At 40.8% G+C, this 21663-nt stretch overlaps 1 protein-coding gene across 1 annotated transcript in view; it reads left to right on the top strand.

Annotated features, from left to right (window-relative positions):
* Positions 1 to 437: 437 nt before the first annotated feature.
* Positions 438 to 21663, top strand: part of OTOP1 (otopetrin 1) — a 34450-nt gene continuing 13224 nt past the window's right edge. The window contains exons 1-4 of the mRNA XM_038400128.2: positions 438 to 981; positions 8204 to 8340; positions 14505 to 14563; positions 19541 to 19671. Of these exons, the coding sequence (XP_038256056.1) occupies positions 558 to 981; positions 8204 to 8340; positions 14505 to 14563; positions 19541 to 19671 (751 nt within the window). The 5' untranslated portion in view covers positions 438 to 557. The remainder of the gene's footprint in view (positions 982 to 8203; positions 8341 to 14504; positions 14564 to 19540; positions 19672 to 21663) is intronic.

The following is a 21663-nucleotide window of genomic DNA, read 5'->3' as shown; positions in this document are numbered from 1 at the left end:
GCTGCCCAGGGGTCACTACCCCCCGAGCGGTGCGCGGCTGACATCCAATCCCCTCCCGCGCCAACCCGGGGGCAGTGCCCGCGGGACCTTCCCCGGCCGGCCGGCTCGATAAAAGCCCGGCTCGGCTTCCCTGCGCTGCGAAGGCGAGGGAGCGAGAACCAGGCGAGCGGGGAGCGTTGCTGCTTGAGCCCGCAGCCCCTGCAAGCCCGCGGGGCAGGAGAGAGGAACTCGGAGGCCATTGAGCCCTGCCCAGCCCGGCAGGGGGCAGGGGGGTGACCCGGGCAGGAGAAGGGACAGGCAGAGACAGGAAGGGAAGCAGGCAGCAGGCTGGCCCCGGAGCGGAGCGGTCTCTGTGAGCGCTAGCAGGGGCGGCGACGTGACCCTGCTCGCTGCCCGCCTCCCCCCCCCTCCCCAGTCCGCCTCCTCACTGCTACACCGCGGGTAAGGGGGGGGGGTCTCTTGTCCGTCACCCCCCCCGTTTCCTCCCCACCCGAGTCCCGCTGAGGACCGCCTCGGCCACCCCCAGCAGGGCTCAGGGCGCTTGGCGGGTGGCCGCGATGGTGGAAGCTCATGCAGACACCCCCTCCAGCTCTGCGGGGAAGAAGAGCCGCGAGGGGTGCCCCGACCAGCCGCAGCCTTCCCCAGGCAGCCGGCAGCCGGAGGAGTGGGAGATGGAGAAGTCGGCGCAGGGGCCCCCAGGGCAGCCTGGAGGCAGCCGCTTGGTGGCAAGCAGCTGCCCGCAGAAAAACGCTGAGATCCTGAGCAGCCAGTACGGCATCAACTTGTTCCTAGCCGGGCTGCTGCTCATGTTCGCCTGGGCTGTGCATGCGGTGGGCATCAGCAAGCAGGAGCTGCTCTCCTATCTCATCACCATCATGCTCATCCAGCTGCTCTGGATGCTGTGGTACATCTTCAGGAGCTACACCCAGAGGACGCTGATCCAAGAGAAAGACACCCACGCAGGGGCCCGCTGGTTAAAGTGTAAGTCGCGAGTCCCACTTCCATTTACTGGCAGAGCCAAGTCTGCGCTTTGGTTTCCCCTGCGAGGATAGCTAACCCCCCCCCTCCCCCCAGCAACCTCCCGGGGGCCTCAGCGCGTTTTAGGGTCAAATCTATGGTCCGTGTACTTGCCCTACCCTTGGCCGTATGGTAGTGAAGGTTCCCATACTCAAGCAGAATGGGCATTTCTAGTGGATTCAGTCCATGCAACCTGCAACTTGTCAGTCAGATAACTATGAAAAGAGAAATTTCACTCCCAGAGGGTTCCTCTGAAATCCCCTAATTTCTACCTTTCCTACCAGAGTCAGACATATGTTTGACACTAGTATATGTGAAGCTCCTTTTTATTTTGTTATTCTTCTGTTCTTCATAATGATAATTTTCTTATTTTCTGTACAAAAACAATAAAAACCAACCAAACAAAAATTAAAATCAACGACATAGTTATATCTAGATATAAAAATAGATGTAGATATAGATTATATGGATACCAATAATAGAGATGAACATACTACATGCACACTCTCTACTTACTTAAAACTTAGATAACCAGGATGGTGGACACATTTAAAATAGGATAGTTAGGTTAGATCAGGCAATTATGTAGGTGTGAGTCTATTTGTCTAGAGGAATTTGGGACTTGGGAAGTGAACTCTTTTCAAGCAATGCAATATTATTTATTTTATCGCAGAATGCATCACAGGTGTCAAAGCCTATCTATACAAATAAACTATTATTATTTATTACCTGTATTACCTGTAGGAAAGGGATAGATAAGAGAGTTAATACCATAATGCCACTATATAAATCCATAGTACATTCACACCTTGAATACTGCATGCAGTTCTGGTTGCCCCATTTAAAAAAAGATATATTAGAATTGAAAGAAGTACAGAGAAGGGCAACAAAAATGTTTAGGGGTATGGAAAACCTTCCCTATGAGGAGAGATTAAAAAGACGGGTACTGTTCAGCTTGAAAAAAGAGAAAACTAAGAGGAGGTTATGTCAGAGGTCTATAAAATCATGAATGGTTTGGAGAAAGTGAATAAGGAAGTATTATTGATCCCTTCATATAACACAAGAAGGAGGGGGTCACCTAATTAAAATTAATAGGCAGCAGGTTTAAAACAAACATGAGGAAGTACTTCTTCACAGGGCACACAGTCAATATGTGAAACTCATTGGCAGGGGATGTTATGAAGGCCAAAACTATAGGGTGGTCCAAAAAAGAATTAGATAAGCTATTAGCCAAGATGGTCAGGGATGCAACCCCATGCTCTGGGTGTACCTAAGCCTCTGACTGCCGGAAGCTGGGGATAGATCACTCAATAATTGCCATGCTTTGTTCATTCCATCTGAAGCATTTGGCACCAGCCATTGTTGGAAGATATGATACTGGGTTAGATGGATCATTGGTCTGACCCAGCATTCTTATGTTCTTAAGGTGCCATAAGTATTTATGGTGCTTTTCAGAGAGACAAGAAGACAAAGACCGTTCCCTAAGGAGCTTGCAGTTTAGGATATGAACTATGTGCACCATACTGGTAGCACCTGTAGGCAAAAAAGAGAATTTCTGGGAAGTTTTGCAAGGCTTTTGCAGAAGCAATTATTTGCGCAGTCATGTGCATATGGGATGTAGGCCCTCAATGGTTTTATTGAATGTTATATTGAATAGTATGACAAAACCACATTAACTGAAAAGAATGTTGTGTTTCAGGATCACAGGAAAAAAGCAAGGTCCTTTGCAGTAGCCATTGAGCTGTAGTTTGGAATTCCAGCTGGCAAGGCTGTTTTTATCAACAGCCTTTTTTTCTGCCTGTAGCGCTGTAAATGATAGACTGGAAACACGGACGAGTTAAATGCAATACAGAGGCTGAATAAACCACTGGGGCCAGAGAAATTTTAAAAACAATATCTCATGGCTTAGATGCAAATTGAGAAAATTCTCTGTGCAGCAGCTAGTGACTGTCACTTAGATGAAAAACACTAGGAAGTCTAAAATGTGATAATTCAAAACAATAAGTAGTTGCTAATAAACTTCATTCTTTCTCAGCCCTACTGTTATGCTTTCTTTAGTCTCTTATTGCCAGTATTAAGAGTACTTGAAATTTGTATTTTATTATTATTTATTATTGCATAGTCACTTTGCTAAAAATTTATACTATTAACATGGCATCACATGAATAGTCACTGATTACTATTTACTATTTCCCATAATAATATGCCATTCTTAGCCAAATCCTGGTAGTTACACAGTTTTACTTTAGGAGGATAGATGGATCAAATTCTTCTTGGGTATCATTTGATTTATGCCAGGGTTGAATTTGGCTTTATTTTGGGCCAAGTTCTGATACCTTTGCTCACATTAAGTAACGCTTTACTCCTTGAGTAGTTCCATTAATTGAGGAGTAAAATACTACTCAACATGAGTAAGGGTGGCAAAATCTGGCCCTTTATCTTTGTGGTACATTTTTTCACTTGCCATGGAGGATATAATGAATCATAGAATCTTAGAAATGAGATATGCAAAAGAACTATTAGGTCATCTTATCCATTTCCCGCGCCAATGCAGGATTGCTCTTTACAGTACATTCTTTAATGCTTTGTCAAGTGATGAGTCTTCCACAATTTCCATTGGATGACTATTTCACAGTCTAATAAATTTCACAGTTAGAAAAATTTTCCTGATATTCAGACCACATTTTCCTATGCTAAATTATTGCTTGGACAATTCTAGACAATTCCTTTAACCAATGTTAGAAGAAAACATACCTGGATTTATTAAAAAAGGTCCAATCCTGCAGTACTTACTCTGGCAACACTTGCATTACCTTCCTTTTCCAGAGTTAGAACTACAGTACTAATCTCTTAAAAGGTATCAATAATTTTGTCATAAAAATGATTAGCTAGTAGAACTGTTTAAAAGTTTGAAAAAAAAGAAACGTTTTGTCATTGATTCTTTGACTCCAAGACCAGAAGGGACCACTGTGACCATCTAGTCTGATCTCCTGTATAACACAGGCCATAGAACTTCCCCAAAATAATTCCTAGAGCATATCTTTTAGAAAAATATCCAACCTTGATCTTAAAACTGTCAGTGATGGAGAATCCATCAGAACCCTGGGTAAATTGTTCTACTGGTTAATCACTCTGACCATTAATTAGTCTGACCATTTTCATGATTATTTTCATAAGTTTTCCTCATTTTTTTGGTCAGCTCTATTAGCTAGTTTTTTAGGATGTGCCTCTTTGTTCTCATTGCATAAAGAAAATGTGCATGGATTAACTGGTAAGACTAGAAAAAAGACTGGTTAGACTAGAAAATGTTAATATTTATCTAAATTACTTAGCTGGATTTAATTATCCAGCATTTTGATACCCAATAAATGACCTATTTTATGCATTTTCTTTAGTCAGTGAATACCATGGTGAAAAACTGTAATTACTCTATCACTTATGGCTTGCATTTTACCAGCATAAATGTTGGATGAGAACTACTGAACAAAAACATCTTTTTATATAGTTATGTATCTTTTTATATCCATTTCTAACCAGATCCTTTTGAGACTAGATATCGGCAGTTGGAACCTTAGAGCATTGTTCTTTCCCAATTTGTATGGTATACAAAGCACATCTCCTGAAGTCTTAATGTAGACAATGTTTCTATTGACTTCAGTTGCTGTTTTGCTTCCATTAGGATTATATGAGCACGCCCCAAGTAATCATTTCCTCAAAGCTTATCAAGAAAGATGCATAAATGAAGTCCTTTGCCTGACTTACTCCAGTATGGCATTTTCCTGTCTTGATCCCATGGTTAAAAAAGAACCATAGGCACTACACAAGAAAACAGTGAAGATCAATCAAATGAGGTGGACATTTTATGAAAAAAAGGGGAGAAACAAACAAATTGTTCCCAGGAGCAAGTTTATTCTATTTCTCCAACAGCACAAGTTATACATAAATTATGGCCAGCCTAGTTAACTTGGACTATGACCCTTAGCCTTAAATTTGAATGTTGGGCATTTTGTGTATGTTGTTGGTGTATTGGCCTGAGACATTAGCTGTACTATTTGTTGTTTGAACCAGCCCAAACAAAATATTTTTATTTATATGAGTCACAGAAGACCTACCCGGTTTCCTTGAAGTCAATGGCACAACTCTGGTTGACTTCAATGGGAGCAAGTTTGAACCCATAGCATATTTAAAGAGAACCAAAGGAAGCATGTGTGCAGAAATACTCATTATGACACAAATCATGATTACGCTATGTGGGGGGAAAGTAAGTGTTTCTCCACTGACCATTTAGAATAATTGTCTAAAACATGTGAAATCTAGAACCCTCATTAAAGGAAATCCATGACCATGTGTAATACAAAGTTACATAGAAGGGAGTTACAATAAATATACAATAGCTGATTCATGCAAAAATAAATACGTGCGTAGTGGAGGGGTCTGATCAGGAATCTAAGATATTATTTTTGCTTTTGTGTGTTTAAACCTATTTTCTTTCTTTCTTCACCTTAGTAATGCCTTAAACTCAGTTGAACTCTTCTCATAAGTAATGAAAAAGAGCTTGCAGAATCAGACCCTAGGACTGTGCATCCTTTTCACCAACCGCATTGCTTCACCATTTCACACCGTTTTAAATTACAAATATATAATTATAAATTATAAAATATTATATAAATCCATATTATAAATATATTTACTATATATAGTACTTAACTAAAGTGAGAGAAAATGGTGTATACATATATTTATAATAAATAAACATTATATATTAGGGTTTGAGCCTAAACCACTGAACTCAATGGGAGTTTTCCCACTGGAATCAGGATTAAGGTTTTAAATCATTTCCAGTCACACATCAAGTCAGTCTATGTATAAGAATTTATTAAACAAGAACCACATAAGTTTTTCTCCAATGTGATATAAACTGTTGCTGCAGAAGGATCTTGTTTCCTGTTGATGAGATAATTATATTCAAAAAGAAATAAATCCTCAAGGCATGTTGAAACCATTAGAAAAACAATCCAAATAGACTGATTTTTAAAACTGCATTTTTTTTGGTAGTAATTTCCTGGTATTTTTAGAAATTAGTCCTGCAAGTTATTTTAATGGAATTAACAATGCTAATTTCCTTTAGAACAATATTAATTCCTTGTAGAAGGAAACCTAAATGACTAACTGCTAAAGCAGTCTAGAATCTACCACCTTACAGTACAATTTACTTGTGTACCTAATGAAAAATTATACAATACATGTAGTTAAACCTAGGGCCCAATCCTTCAAACACTTCCATATGTGAGTAACGTCACTCACATAACAACTAGTTCATCTGAACTCAGTGGGAATACTCGCTTGAGTAAAGTTACTCACACACACAGGTGTTTGCAGAGTCGGCCCTTAGATTTTGAACTATAAAAGTGAAAAGTTGAGGCCAAATTCTCTGCTGGTGTAAGGTATATCCCTAGGGATTTTGGTCTTTGGTTTCTTTATATAGCAAGTATTTGTAAAATATTAAAACTAAAAATACTAGTGGAAATGAAATTCTTCACATTGCATTCTGTTCCCAAATCTGTACTTGTATATTGACAAAGAGCTAACGAATTGAATAAACTGTTTTTTTATATTTAAATAATAATAATATCAAAATATTTTATATTTTGAATAAACTGTTATTTTAGAAATGGCTGTAGCAAAGTGACTAATGTATTTTTTTCTCCACTGCACCTGATTTGGAGCTTCTTGTATGCAGTGTTGTTGTAGCTGTGTCAGTCCCAGGATATTAGAGAGACAAGGTGGTAAGGTAATACCTTTTATTGGACCAACTTCTGGTCCAATAAAAGGTACTACCTAACCCATGTTGGAGCTTCTTGTTCATTTGTAATGAACAGGTGAGTACACTGTAAATATGAATAATTCCCAAACAGCAACAATTACACTACATTTTTAAAATTTTCATTCAAATAAATAGCTCATCTTTAGTAGGGTATTTAACATGTTATTATAAAAATGAAGGGTCTCCTTTGTTGACTTGTTAACTTTAATTTTAGGGAACAAAATATATATTGCCCCAAAACAATAATTCCAGTGGAACATCTCATGTTAATAAGGTGAGCAGGATTTGGACCTTTAAGTATAATATAAATACTTAATAAAGTCAACTCTTGTGATATCATTTACCATCTTTATATCACAATTCTCTTTGAGCAATAAGAAATAGGGACAAAGATACAGTGATCTAAGTTCTGAGGGTCCTTAGCCAGTTTTTACCTGGGCTTTATTCAGCTAAAGTTAAGTTAAAGTCAATGGGAGTTTGTCTGAGTAAGGACTTAGGAAAAAAACTGAATAAAGGTCTCAGAGCCTGGCTTAGTAATTTTATCTCCTGTTGTGTCTTGTTGCTTAATTATACTGGTACAATAAGGTTCAATAGCAACATAGCTGTATCTTATCATATAGCTTTCCAAAATGAGTTCCCATTTAGATCTTTGAAGTGAAAGACATTGGAGTTATACTAAAAATAACAGTAAAGGAAACATTTTAAAAAAACCCTTTAAAAACATTATATAAAAATTTAGACAAACTATTTATTTATTTATGTATGTTAAAGTAATGGATCTCAGGATGAAGTCTGAAATCTGAGTGCATTTGTAAAAAGAAAAGCATACAGTTTTTGGTCTCTGACTTATAGTGGTTCAGTATAACCTTCTGAACAATTGAGATGGCATACCAAGTGATTGTATTACTACCCAGTGTAGGACTCTTGGGTCAGGAGACTGTAACATTATTGTTCAGCTCTGTGAATGGTATAGTTTGCTGTGTAGCTATATAGTGCATTAATTCATTTGACTGTATAACTGGCTCTGTGCTACAGTTACTTGAGGCTCTGATCCAGCAAAGTTCTGAGCAGCTTCTACAAGATGCTGAATGCCCTCAACTCCCTGGGAATTGTAAGATTGGTCCCTACATACTGCATGAGCTATTCATGTATTGTGGTTATGCTTAAATCATAGATTGTGAAGGAGCTTTCATGAATTACAGAGCTTTATTGCATGGAGTAAACTGATCTTATGACCATTTACTTATTTTACTGATTAGTAGGGATAGCCTTTTTAAAACATGAATTTTCATTTATTAGTACAGATTCTCTGAAGACAGATTAACTGTACATTAACATTTTCTAATATTTGTTTTGTCTTAGGTGGGATTACATTATTTGCAGTGATTACTTTAATTCTGGACTCTTTTAAAATTGGATACTTTATTGGATTTTCAAATTGTTTATCAGCAACTGAAGGCATTTTTCCTGTCACACATGCAGTGCATACGCTTTTACAGGTAAAAGCAACCTGTTTTAGCTTGTTATTATGTCTGTTTTTCTCACCAAGCATAACTTTTGTCTGTTCCTCTTGCTCTGTTTTTGCTAAATTAGTTTCTAAAAACATCAGGAGATAAGTTGTTAAGGGCTAAACTTTTTGTGTGTGCATCCCCCTTTCTGCATGCAAACTGGGATTTGAGCATGCAGATCAGGCAGTTGAGCAAGAAGTTACCCAATTTGTATCCAAAAATGCCTGTTTGTATCTGAAAATGAACTAGCTCCTCACATATAGAGATGTATGTATAAATGTTTCACATGGATAAAAAGGTCTCCTAAAAATTTGGTCTCACATTTGGAACGACATACCTTTTTGTAGTTCAAGTTAGGCACATAGTTGTCATAATTTTTTTATATGAAATGAGACAAATACATTTCAAGGTTGCTTCTGCACAGGAACTTGCCATACTGGTTCAGTCCATCGATCCATCTAGTCTGGTATCCTGCGGCTGGCAGTCATGAATATCTGATTCTTCAAAGGAAGGCAAAACCCCTACATAATGCACTTATGTAGTTGTGCAATGCTTGTTCATCTGGGGAAATTCCTTCCTGAAACAAGTAAATGATGGTTTTCACCCTGAAGCATGTTATTTGATTACGCACATCACAGTGTGGATAGCAGCAAACATAGCCAATAAGGAGTGTACAACTACCCAATCGTATTCTAAGTCCAGCCATTTGTCTCCATGTCATCATATGACAATGAATTCCACATTTGATTACATATTGCATAAAGAAGTGTTTCCTTTTCTAGTGTTTTAAACTTACAGACAACTCCCTTGTTATTATGTAATAGGTCAAAAGGGAGAGACTGATGAGATTTCACAATAGCCTCCATAATGTTGAATACCTGAATCAAGATCCTCTTACAATTTCTCCATCCTGGATGGTGAGCCAGATTATGCACATGCATGAGGGCCGAGCTCAGTGTGTGGTTGGGGGAGGCCCAACTAGCTTCCATTCCCTTGCACAACCAGCTCTGAAGCAGAATTCCAATTCCAATTCCATGTGCAATGCAGAGCTGTACTGAGGAAGGGAAAAATAAAAAACACAGATAACTGATGCTAATCAGGTCACTTAATGCACCTTCAGAAGGTGCATAGATAACATGGCGATGGGCACAGTATGAGAACTGTGCCAAAAAATTTGGATTTCATTTAAACTTTCATAAAGTTTGGAAGCCTTTTGATCCAGTGTTTTAGTTTAGTCCCTTTTTAAATTTAGCAAATGTTTCACTGAACAGATGGGTAAATGTGGCAGGAATGTGGGTCTTCTGGTTAGGTTGCTGGAGATCAGAATTCTCAGTTTTGCCAATGAAATATTGTGTAGACTTAGGCCCACACTTTCAAAAGTGTCCACTAATTTTGAGTTCCTTAAATCAGAGGTGCTGATCATGCATAATTCTAGCTGAAGTTAATGGGGGCTGCAGAAAATCAGGCCCTGGATATCAAGTTTGGCACCAAAAATTGAGGTGCCCAGAATGAATGGACATTTGTGAAAATTTAAGTCTTAATTTACTGTTAATTATAAAACCACTGAATGTGTTTTGGACATCTCAGAACTTCATTTCGCTGGGACAATTAGCAGACATGCAATGTTGTTTTCAAAGGTTCTGTGGAGAAGAGTGAACCATTTTTAGGTTAGGTAAGGGCATTAGATCTAATATACTTAGACTTCAGTAAAGCATTTAACTTGATACCACATGGGAAATTATTAGTGAAATTAGAGAAGATGAGGATCAGTACAAGGTGGTGAATGATAAGGTAAATAAAAGTGCAAAAACCATGGGTTGTGCTGAAAGGTAAATTATTGGACTAGAGGGAGATTATAGTGGAATTCCTCAAGGATAAGTCTCGGGACCAATCTAATTCAATAATTTTATTAGTGGTTTTGGCACAAAAAGTCAGCATCTGCTAGTGAAATTTGCTGATGATATAAAGTTTTGAGGCATTGTCAATACAGAGGAGGATTGGAATATTATACAGGAAGATCTGGATGACTGACAACCGCAGTAATACAAATGGGATGAAATTCAAAGTACTAAGTGCAAAGTCATGCACTTAGGGTCTAATACATTTTTTTGCCATAAGCTAGGGGCTCATCAGTTGGAAGAAACAGAGGAGGATAAAGATCTAGTTGTGTTGGTCTATCACAAGATGACTATGAATCATCAACATGATGTGACTGCAAAAAAGACAGATGTAATCCTAGGATGTATCAGGTGATGCATTTCCAGTAGAGACAGAGAAGTATTAATGCGGTTGTACAAGGCACTGGTAAGATCTCCTTTGGAATACCGTGTACAGTTCTGGTCACCCATGTTCAAGAAAGATGAATAGAAACTGGAACAGGTGTAGAAAAGCACTACTATGAATTGCCCTGCTCTGTTCACTCTCTCTGAAGCATCTGGATATGGCCACTGTTGGAAGACAAAATACTGCTCTAGATGGACAATTGGTCTGACTCAGTATGGCCATTTTTCTGTTCGTATGATGATCAGGGGAATGAAGGACCTATCTTATGAGGAGACTGGAAGAGGTTGGCATTTTTAGCCTTGCAAAAAGAAGGCAGAGAGGGGATATGATTGCTGTCTATAAATACATCGGTGGGTAAACACCAGGGAAGGTGAAGAGCTATTTAAGCTAAAGGACAATATTGGTACAAGAACAAATGGGTATGTACTGGCTATGAACAAATTCAGGCTGGAAATTAGAAGAAGGTTTCTACCCAGGAGAGGAATGAGGTTCTGGAACAGCCTCCCAATAGGAATTGTGGGGGCAAATAATTTAATTAGATTTAAGAGAGGGCTAGACAAATTTATGAGTGTGATTGTATGATGGGGTTACTTGTGATGGTAAGGGCAAGCCCTGGGGCTCACTTCCAGTCTGATGTCCCTAAAATCTCATGCTTCAGAGTTTCAGCCAGCCAGCTGCAGGAATCAGGAAGGGATTCTCCTCTTCCCACTCCAAGCCCTCAATTATGCTGGGTTGTTTTTGTTTTTATTTGTTTTTTATCTCCTTGGTTGCCACAGCTGGAGATGGGACATTGGATGCAATGGGCCAGAGCTGTGAGGTGGCACTGAGAGCTCTCTCGCTCAGGTCCTTGGCTGGCTGGCACCAGCTCAGGGAGCTCACATGGTCAGGATCCCAAACATCACATGATCACCAGCCATTTGTGGGACCAGGAAGGAATTTTCTTCCAGGTCAGATTGGCAGTGACCTGGAGGTATTTTGCCTTCCTCTGCAGCATGGATTCTGGTCACTTGCCAAGATTATCTGGGTATATCTCACTTAATCATTTCCCTGTCATTGCAGGGGCCTTGGGCAGTGGTGCACCTCGGTCTCTCCTGTTCTCTGCCTGTGGCAAATAATAGTCCTCCTGGGCTTGTAATACTGTGGTCTAATTTTGGTTATTGGGTTTAGGGTGTGGATGTTGGTTGCCTGTGATATGCAGATGGTCAGACTAGATGATCTGGTGTTCCCTTCTGGCCTTAAACTCTGTGATTCTATGCCTGACCCCTTTTCAAGCTCTTCCTCTATTGTCAAACTTCAGCATTCTGGGAACCTAACTGAGACTGATGTCTCCAGATTCCATGCCAGCATCCCTGTGGAATCTGGTGTATCCTTCCATTATCACCTTGCATTCCTCATTCATTCCAATAGACTGCATCAATAGGGAACTAAATCCTGAAGTCTCACTCCATTAACCTTCTGCAACCTCAGTATCATCTGATTCTTCTTTCTTCCCCCCATTCCCACCTCTCAGACCCAGTCTCCACTGATGTGCTCTGCCTCTTTAATATCCCCCAAAACTGACCTTTCTGTGCTCTCTTGGCTGCTACAACTTTTGTACCTGCTGTAGTTGTCTCTCAGATTGATTACTACCAACCTTCTCTCCTGCTTTCTGTATGTCACTTCTCCTCCCTGCGGGCTATTCACAGCACCCCTCCACCTTGAATCCCTTCATTGACCTGTCTCTTACCTCATCATTCTCAACGTTCTCAGCCTCACCAGGCCTTACATAAATCTCACTGCTGGCTACATCTCTGATCTCACTTCTTACTTTCACTTCCTACATTCCTCTCATTCTCCTCTTCTTCCCTCTCCTTTCCATTTCCTTCTTTTGGCTTCGTGCCTTTGCTCATGCAGCCACTTCATTCATAGAGCAGTCTCCCATTTCTTGTCCACTGGGAGCCCTCACTGTGATCTCCTTCATAGCACTCCTAAAATCTCTCATCTTCCCGGAATTCTTCCTACCTTGTTCCACTCACCAATGATCTTTCATGAGTGTTATTGTTGTCTATTTTAGACTTTAGACTTGGGGCAGGGGATTCATCTCCCTTGATCAGGCTGTAAAGCCCAATGTAAATGTACTGGCCCATACCTTTTAAATTAATAATACTGGTTGCTAATTGACAGGTGCTGCAAAATAAAAGCACTTTATTAATTGGAAACTTTGTTGGCAGCCTCAGCCAAGAAACACACTGTTATATGGGTTGGGAACCAGTTCGAACCTCTGACCCATCAAAATGCTCCTCTCAGAGAAGGATAGATGCTCATGGCAGCACAGCTACTGTTGCAGTTGCAATACCTGTCTTGTGGACAGAGTAGGGGTCAGCAACCTTTCAGAACTGGTGTGCCGAGTCTTCATTTATTCACTCTAATTTAAGGTTTCGCGTGCCAGTAATACCTTTTAGCATTTTTAGAAGGTATCTTTCTATAAGTCTATAATATATAACTAAACTATTGTTGTATGTAAAGTAAATAAGGTTTTTAAAACATTTAAGAAGCTTCATTTAAAATTAAATTAAAATGCAGCTCTTATGAGTTTAGTGTGGTCCTTGCCCTTGCTTTTCCTTGCTGAGTTTTCCAGTGTCTGTCTGGCACATATTTGGATACTTTAAGCTGCACACAAGCTTCTGAGTGATCAGTTGTTAACCAGCTCCGAGAGGGACAGAGGACAGATTTTGTGTGTGAAAATACCATTCACACAGGTATGTGGATCCAAACACTGAAAGCATTGCAAACGCAATTTTCTTTAAACAGTTAAATTTCACTGGCAGGGACATCCAGCAGGTCAGAATAGGGGCCCCATGATCTCTTTCTCGGTAGCTTCAAGTGCACTCTGCAGATCTCCAAACTTTGATGCCCACAATTCTGAGCTTTTTAACTGAATGAGCTTCATTTTGAAATCTTCAACACCTGTCCACTGAAATACAGACAAATCCAAGTTGCTTTTGTTGAACTTTTCAGGTTTAATTAGAAAAGAAAGCATTGGGCCAAATCGCTGGAAGTCTTGAACTCTGTCAGAAAATTCTGATTCCAGTTCTTGCATGTACATTCTAATCTCAATGTCAAATGCAGTGCACTGTTCCACGTGGAGTGATAGTGATGTAAGCAGCAAATCAGGACTTAAAAATATCCAAGTACAGTGGTGCTGGAACAATTTTTAAGCTGTGCCTCCTCTTGCCCCTGTCTGCACCCCTCACTGCCCCAGGCCAGCAGCAGAGCCCCCTGGACCAGTGGCTGGGACCCGGGGCCGGCAGCGGGCCGAGCAGGGCCAGCGGACAGAACCCCAGCTGGCAGGTGGCCGGCGGCCGGTACCCCAGGTCAGCAGCAGAACCCCCGGGACCAGTGGGCAGGACCCGGGCAGTGTGAGTACCACTGAAAATCAGCTTGCATGCTGCCTTTTGCACGCGTGCCATAGGTTGCTTACCCCTAGGACAGCGGACTTTATATTTCTGTGCTGTCAGTCTGGTACTTTCCTTCACATTTTTCACCACTACTTGAAAAATAAAAGTCTTTCCAGATACCGAAACTCAAAGTATGGGATATATTTTGGATGAGACATATTTAATGACGTTTCTACTGCAATCTTTTCCACTGTCTTGTGTGCGTGAGAGATGTTAGATTTCTGAGTGGCAGGCAGTTCTGGGTGAATGGCACAGGGGACCAAGGGTCATTTCAGATCAATTGAGCCTGAGGGCAATGGATCTGCACCAATTTACACCAGCAGAGAATCTGGCCATCAGTGTTTTCTTGTATATCTACCTTCATTGTTAATACTCACAAATATAGTGACATTTACCCAAATGAACTGATTGTATTTTATCTGTATTTTTATTTAGGTGTATTTTCTTTGGTGTCATGCCAAGGATATTATCCAGTCTTTCAAAACACTTGAAAGGTAAAATGAATACGATTTAGCTCTAGAACATTACTTCTAGTTTGTATGTATATTGTTTAAACATGTACTGTATTATCATATAAAAATGCAGATAGTGAAAACGTTTGGAGTCTGATTCTCCTTTTACTTATGTTTGTGTACATCAGCTGCAATCCCATTTACTGGAAAAAGTGAGAGGGTGAATCATTATTTTTTAATTTATATTTTCAATTTAAACAGTGTTTATACTTCTTTAGCAAAAATAGTCAAAGAATATGCATATTTTCCACTAATTGAATCATGTAACATGACTGCTACAGCATAGTAACTTTTCATCTTTGGAGTTACACATATCTTTCTCAGAGTAAGGAAATATCACCTGTATGTCTCATGTTTAATTTATTTAGCTGTCTGAAGGGTATTGGCATCAGTCACCGTGTGCAGTAGCTTGCATTCAGTGACACACATTTGACAACATCTTAAATTGTTATGGGGGAATGCCTTCTTTGGACCAGATATGGATGTGCAAATATACTGTGGGACAAATTCTGCTCTGAGGTATGTCCATATAGCTCCCATTGAAGTCAGAGGGATTTGTGTACAAATCTGATGGAAGACCTTGGCATCTTCAGTGTGATTTACATATCCCATGAATCAGAAACACTAAATAAACTTAGATGATCCTGAAATAGAGGACTATATTCACTAGTCTGGAACTTGGAAGACCTGGATTCAATTCTCTGTTCTACCATAGACTTCCTGAGTGACTTTGGGCTAGTCATATAGTCTCTCTCCAACTCAGTTCCTCATCTGTACAATGGAATTAATAGCACTTCCCTACCTCACAGGGCTGTTATGAGGATAAATGTATTAGAGATTAAGAGGTGCTCAGATACTACACTAATGGAGACCAGATAAGTGCCTAAGGTAGATAATATAAAGTCATAGATTACAAAGACTATACCTGTATCTTTATTCACAAAATACATATAGAATAGACAGCAGCAATTAAACCTTTCCTACCCGGCTCCCTAAAATTTGGCCCAATTTCCAGGAATAATGAGTCCCTGTATTGACTTCACTTGGAGTTATGGGAGCTCAGCACTGCTGTAAATCAGGCTCAGAGTTTCTGAATTCTGGCTTGGAAGGAACATCACCAATAGTGCTGACATCAGTCTCCTCTCTGCTTGCAGAAGTGTCAACTGTGCTATAGCCAGAGGATGGAGATCATCATCTAATTTCACATTGCAGGCAAACTGAACCAATGATCATGAGACAAATGTTTTTATACCCCATCCCCAAGTTCCTGAGCAGTCCAGTTACCTTATAATTACCTTAAAAAATCCATTCTTCTTTTAGAGTCCAATCCTAAAAAGCCACTATTAACTTTAGTGGGAGTTTTGCCTGTATAAAGCTTATGTGCACTCAGAAAATATTACAGATGCACAGTCAGGTAGGGAAGGAAGGATCGAACCTTTAGTGTCAACTCCTGCTTTTCTAATCTCAATGTCAAATGCAGTGCATCCTTTTTGGCTTTCTTCTTCTTTAAGGATCCAGCGGGGCCTCTCATGTAGGAATACAGAGCAGCATCCTCTATATTTTAGTGATAGCTCTTTTTATTTTTAATTAAATAGATGGAAATGTCAAACTATGTAGTAACCATGAAAATACTTCTTAAAACTATGGTTGCACAGGTGGGCAGCATTCCAGCAGAGACAAAGTTAAACCATGATTGAAAAAGTAATAAAAAATATAGGCAACAACACCGAGAAAGGGGAAGAAATCAGCAAAAAGACTTACAGTGGCCAGGGATAAAATTTTCAAAAGTGCCTAAGTGACTTGGAAACCTAAGTCCTATGGACTTTCAGTAGAATTTAAGCTCCTAACTCACATAGGTACATTTGAAAATTTTACCCGAGATCTTCATGTGGCATCATTGACTTTAGCGGACCCTCCACTCCTAAATCATAGATCTCTAGCAAGAATAAAAAAGAATGTCCATTCTACTGTCATCATGTGTGGTATTGTACAATGATGAAGTGCCTCAGATGTAAGCCAACAAGTTTATCTAGTGATGCCTGACAAAGGTGGATGGAAAGCTGTCTAGATTGTTGGGCTCAACGAGTAGTGATCAATGGCTCGATGTCTAGTTGGCAGCCGGTATCAAGCGGAGTGCCCCAGGGGTCGGTCCTGAGGCCGGTTTTGTTCAACATCTTTATTAATGATCTGGACGATGGGATAGATTGCACCCTCAGCAAGTTCGTGGATGACACTAAGCTGGGGGGAAGAGATAAATATGCTGGAGGGTAGGGATAGGGTCCAGAGTGACCTAGACAAATTAGAGGATTGGGCCAAAGTGGGCTTGTTTAGTCTGCAGAAGAGAAAAGTGAGGGGGGATTTGATAGCAGTGTTCAACTACCTGAAGAGGGGTTCCAAAGAGAATGGAGCTAGGCTGTTCTCAGTGGTGGCAGATGACAGAACAAGTAGTAATGGCCTCAAGTTGCAGTTGGGGAGGTCTAGCTGGATATTAGGAAACACTGTTTCACTAGAAGGATGGTGAAGCACTGGAATGGGTCACCTGAGGAGGTGGTGAAATCTCTATCCTTAGAGATTTTTAAGGCCCAGCTTGACAAAGCCATGGCTGGGATGATTTAGTTGGGGCTGGTCCTGCTTTGAGCAGGGGGTTGGACTAGATGACCTCCTGAGGTCTCTTCCAACCCTAATCTTCTATGATTCTATGAAATGTCATAATGCTCATCTTGAAACATCACTGCAAAACAAACTACAGGAGCTAGCCAAATATTTATAGAAAACAAAATAAGAAAATGACTCAGAAAACTTGCCTATGGGTTCTATTCACTTTAGGTTTGTGTATAAATCCCATGAACACCAGTGAGAATTATGTAAACATATAGAAGAGAAAACAAGTCAAGTCCTATGACTATAAGGCTTTCTGATGTATTGAGTAGAGACAGGAGTGGTCCAGTGACCCAGGTTCAGTAATCGGAGCCAGGAATTCATAAATCCAAATCTTGCCAGCAGTAATGACCCCCTCTGTGGCTCTTAGCAAGTCTCTTTGTATCATGTTCCGCATATTACTCCGCTTCCTTACACAGTCACTGTGAGGAGTGAAATAGAAAGAGTGAGGGACAGTATGAGGTGATCCAGTGTGCTGTCCTGAGCAAGGGAGGCAGTGTGGTCCAATAGATACAGCAATGGCTCGGAGCCAGGAGAGCTGGTTCACCTGCTGTGTGACCTTAGGCAAGTCACTTTCACTATGTTTTTTCTCCCACCTTTGTTTGTCTTGTCAATTTAAATTGTAAGTTCTTTGAGCCAGGGACTTTCTCTTCTTGTGTCTTTATACAGAGCCAATGAGGTCTGACCTTGATTGGGGCTTCCAAGTGTTACTGTTATACAAATAATAAATATCTGACCAGACTTGGCTTTCATTTTTAGACAGGTTTCTGAATCCTGAATTAAAAACTCAGATTATATGCATCACAACTGTGAAAATCCGCACACAATACCACTAACTAACACTGTTAGTTGGATTTGGGGGCAGTTTATACAACTGTGGGAATGCTCTTGAAAACATTTGTGATGTATTAGTTCTTTACTTCCATTATTAGCTTCACTGCAGCAGAACAATAGAGCCTTTGTTATATGCTCTACAGTACCTCTATACAGGGTGACATTAAAACATATTGTTCTGTTTGTTTAAACATGTAAAATACTATGCTTTTAGTTTATTTTCAAAATAAGGCTTGCAGTGTGAGCTATTGAAATAAGATCTATTTATAAGTGGATTGCTTATAGTGTGTTACCTCTGAATCTGGGACTTTGTGCAAAGGCAAGATAAAGAATTGATCAGAGAAGCTGACCAGAAGAAGGCATGCAAACAGATTGGAAACTTGGTGCAAAAGAAAGAAGTCTGTGGTAAACAATGGGAAGTGGAGGGACCAAGACTGGCTCACTCTTAGCAAAAATACCACAGTATTCTATAATAATGGGTCAAAAATCACAGTTTGTAATTACTGTTATGTTTTGACCCATTATCTCATTGCTTATCCCAGACATCTTTCTCTTGCCCCCGATTGGATCACATTCCGAGACTGAGATTTCAAAGCCTCCTAGGGTGTTTAACCACACAATTCCCATTTATTTTAATTGGAACTGTGTGGCTAAATCCCCTATGTGGCTTTGACAATTTCAATCAAGAAATCTTGTTCAGTAGATGGAAATGAATGGAGCGGAATCTGGAGAAGGCAGAGGAATCTCTGTAAGGAAAGGATGACTACAGTGGATGTGAGGAAGGAGTGCAGAATGGTTTGAGGTACCTGGTGCAAGAGTGGGAGCAGTAGAGCCTATTAACATAAACCAATTCCTGTTTAGATTAGTAAATAGTTGTCATAAATGTGAACTTTCATAAAAACCCATCCAGAAAGTTGCTATATAATATATGAAAAGGAGTACTTGTGGCAACTTAGAGACTAACGAATTTATTTGAGCATAAGCTTTGGTGAGTTACAGCTCACTTCAAGTGAGCTGTAGCTCACCAAAGCTTATGCTCAAATAAATTCGTTAGTCTCTAAGGTGCCACAAGCACTCCTTTTCTTTTTGCGAATACAGACTAACATGGCTGCTACTCTGAAACATATATAATATGACTATTTCCAAAGAATGACGTATGCTATTCCATAATGCCATCATATAAATATAAACAATGCCATTGTATAAGAGATTGTAGCAAATAAGAGCAGCATCCTACTTACAATGCAATTTAATAGATTAAACCACTGCCTTTTTATAACATCCTGAAAGACTCACCTATCTAACCTGTTTCACCGTGAAGCATGCTGTAAGAAGACTTGTTTTACAGCTATTGAGGAGTAAAGTAGTGTCAATCGTTGTACCCTGTAAAAAGTGATGGATTCCATTTAAGATAGATGGGGTGAAATCCTTTGTACAGATTGTATCGATAACTAATCTATTTTCTAGGTTTGGGGTGATCCATTCCGTGTTTACAAATTTACTCCTGTGGACAAATGGAGTGTTAACAGAATCAAAACACCTACTCAATGAACACAAGGAAAGACTAATCACACTTGGTTTTGGAAACATAACAATAGGTAAGCTAAAGGGTTGGTACATTTTTGGAAGTTCTGCTATAATGCATGATCATTCTAAATATGGTATCCCACCAGGTCAATGGTAAGTATCGTACCATACATAATAAGGTCCTGATCACCTGCAATGGTTCATACATAAGAATAATGGTCCTGATCACCCGCAACTCCCATTTACTTCAGTGGGAACTGATGGTTCTCAGCACCTTAGTGAATCAGGACCAGAGTAACAACAATGTCCACAGACTCTAAAAAAAGGCATGTTGTTAACATTTATTTTGATGTATAAAATCCTCAAAGCACCTATCCAGTAAGAAAGCACAGAGGGTAATTGAACAAAGAATGTAGTTAAACGAGATTTTAATTGTTGCCATATTGCTAGTGGTAAGCATCCTGCATGACATGGGCCCAATCCTGCAAAGCCTGTCAGGTGAGGAGTCCCACTGAATTCAATGGAACTGCTCTGGTGGCACCAAGCAGATATTTCTTAAGGAGGGTAAGCAAATTCCAGACCCTGTTCCACCCGCACCCGGGACCCCGTTCTGGTCCCCACTCATTTTCTGGTCCTCTTCCTGCAGGGTCTTCCTTGGCTGGGGAGTTTCTCCTCTCTCTTACTAACACAGTATATGAGCCAGTGGCACCAGGAGTTGAATTCTCAGCAGACTTCCCTGCACTCCACCGTACAGGAACAAACTTCCGGTGCACCAGGCTAGGGGTGACGGGGAGGGGAGTGGCATTGCAACTGCACAGCCAAAGCGATGTTCCAGACCACTCTGGCAGCAGCTGTACTTATTTAGTATTGGACCACTGCTTAAAAGTGCTCAGGTGGTGAACCTGCTTCCCCGCTCTGCAGTCTATGGAACGTTAAGCAAGTGCAAAACCCTTCGGGATGGGGTGGAGCAGCATTTGCTCTCCTCTGCCCCTTACCCAGCCCCCTTCAATTAGCGCTACTGAAGTAAAGATTTTGTATGTCAGTGCCGGTTTGTCTTCTGTATTGTAAGAGTCTCTTCTCATACTAGACAATTTTCTCCACTGATAATATGGCACAGACTTTGACAAATTATGAACATGATCCTCTGAGGTGCTGAGCACTTTCAACTCCCAATGAAATCAAGGGAGGTTGAGGATAGACAGCAGCTTAAATGGGAGATAAATGCACTCTGCAGGTGAGGGTACTTCTCTTCTGATCCCAAAATTGTTCTGTAGGATTGTTTGGAATCATACTAATCCTCACTGCAGGTGACGGGGAGGAGAGCCAGACATATGCAAGGAGGGAATATGCTTACAGCTTTGGTGTAAATATTTTTTCCCCAAGTGAATCCAGTAGCACCTGGATCTTAACAACCCCTGGTTTGGGTTTTTCAAAACCAAAACCCAAACCAACCACATTTTTGCCTCTCTCTATTGCAGATTAGCTGAAAATAGTTTGCAATTTTCCATTGCTTCCAGTAGAGTTCAAGGTAAATTCCAAAACTGGTAAAAAATATACTTAATAATTAGGATTGCCAATTTTCTATTGGCACAAAACGGAACACCCTTGCCCCGCCCCTTTGCCTGTGGCCCCACCCCAACTCATTACATTCCCCCTCTCTTGGTGGCTTGCTCTCCCCTACCCTCACTCACTTTCACTGGGCTGGGGCAGGGGGGTTGGGGGTGCAGGAGGAGATGAGGAATCTAAATGGGGGTGCAGGCTTTAGGGTGGGGCCAGAAATGAGGTGTTCAAGGTGCAGGAGGGGACTCTAGGCTGGGGAAGGGAGTTGGCTTGCTGGAGGGGGTAAGAGCTCTGGCTGGGGGTGCAGGCTCTGGGATAGGGCTGGAGATGAGGGGTTGAAGTGCAGAAGGGGGCTCCAGGTTGGGGGGGGCTCAGGGCTGGGGCCTGTGATGAGGGGTTTGGAGTGCAGGAGGGGGTTCCTGGTTTGGGGGGCTCAGGGCTGGGGCTGGGGCAGGGGATTGGGGCACGGGGCTGAGGCACAAGCTTACCTGTGGTGGCTCCTG

The sequence above is a fragment of the Dermochelys coriacea genome, chromosome 4 (genome assembly GCF_009764565.3).
Source record: "Dermochelys coriacea isolate rDerCor1 chromosome 4, rDerCor1.pri.v4, whole genome shotgun sequence".
NCBI classification, from domain to species: domain Eukaryota; kingdom Metazoa; phylum Chordata; order Testudines; family Dermochelyidae; genus Dermochelys; species Dermochelys coriacea.
The sequence above is the reverse complement of the archived record's forward strand: the minus strand, read 5'-3'. Positions and strand labels throughout refer to the sequence as shown.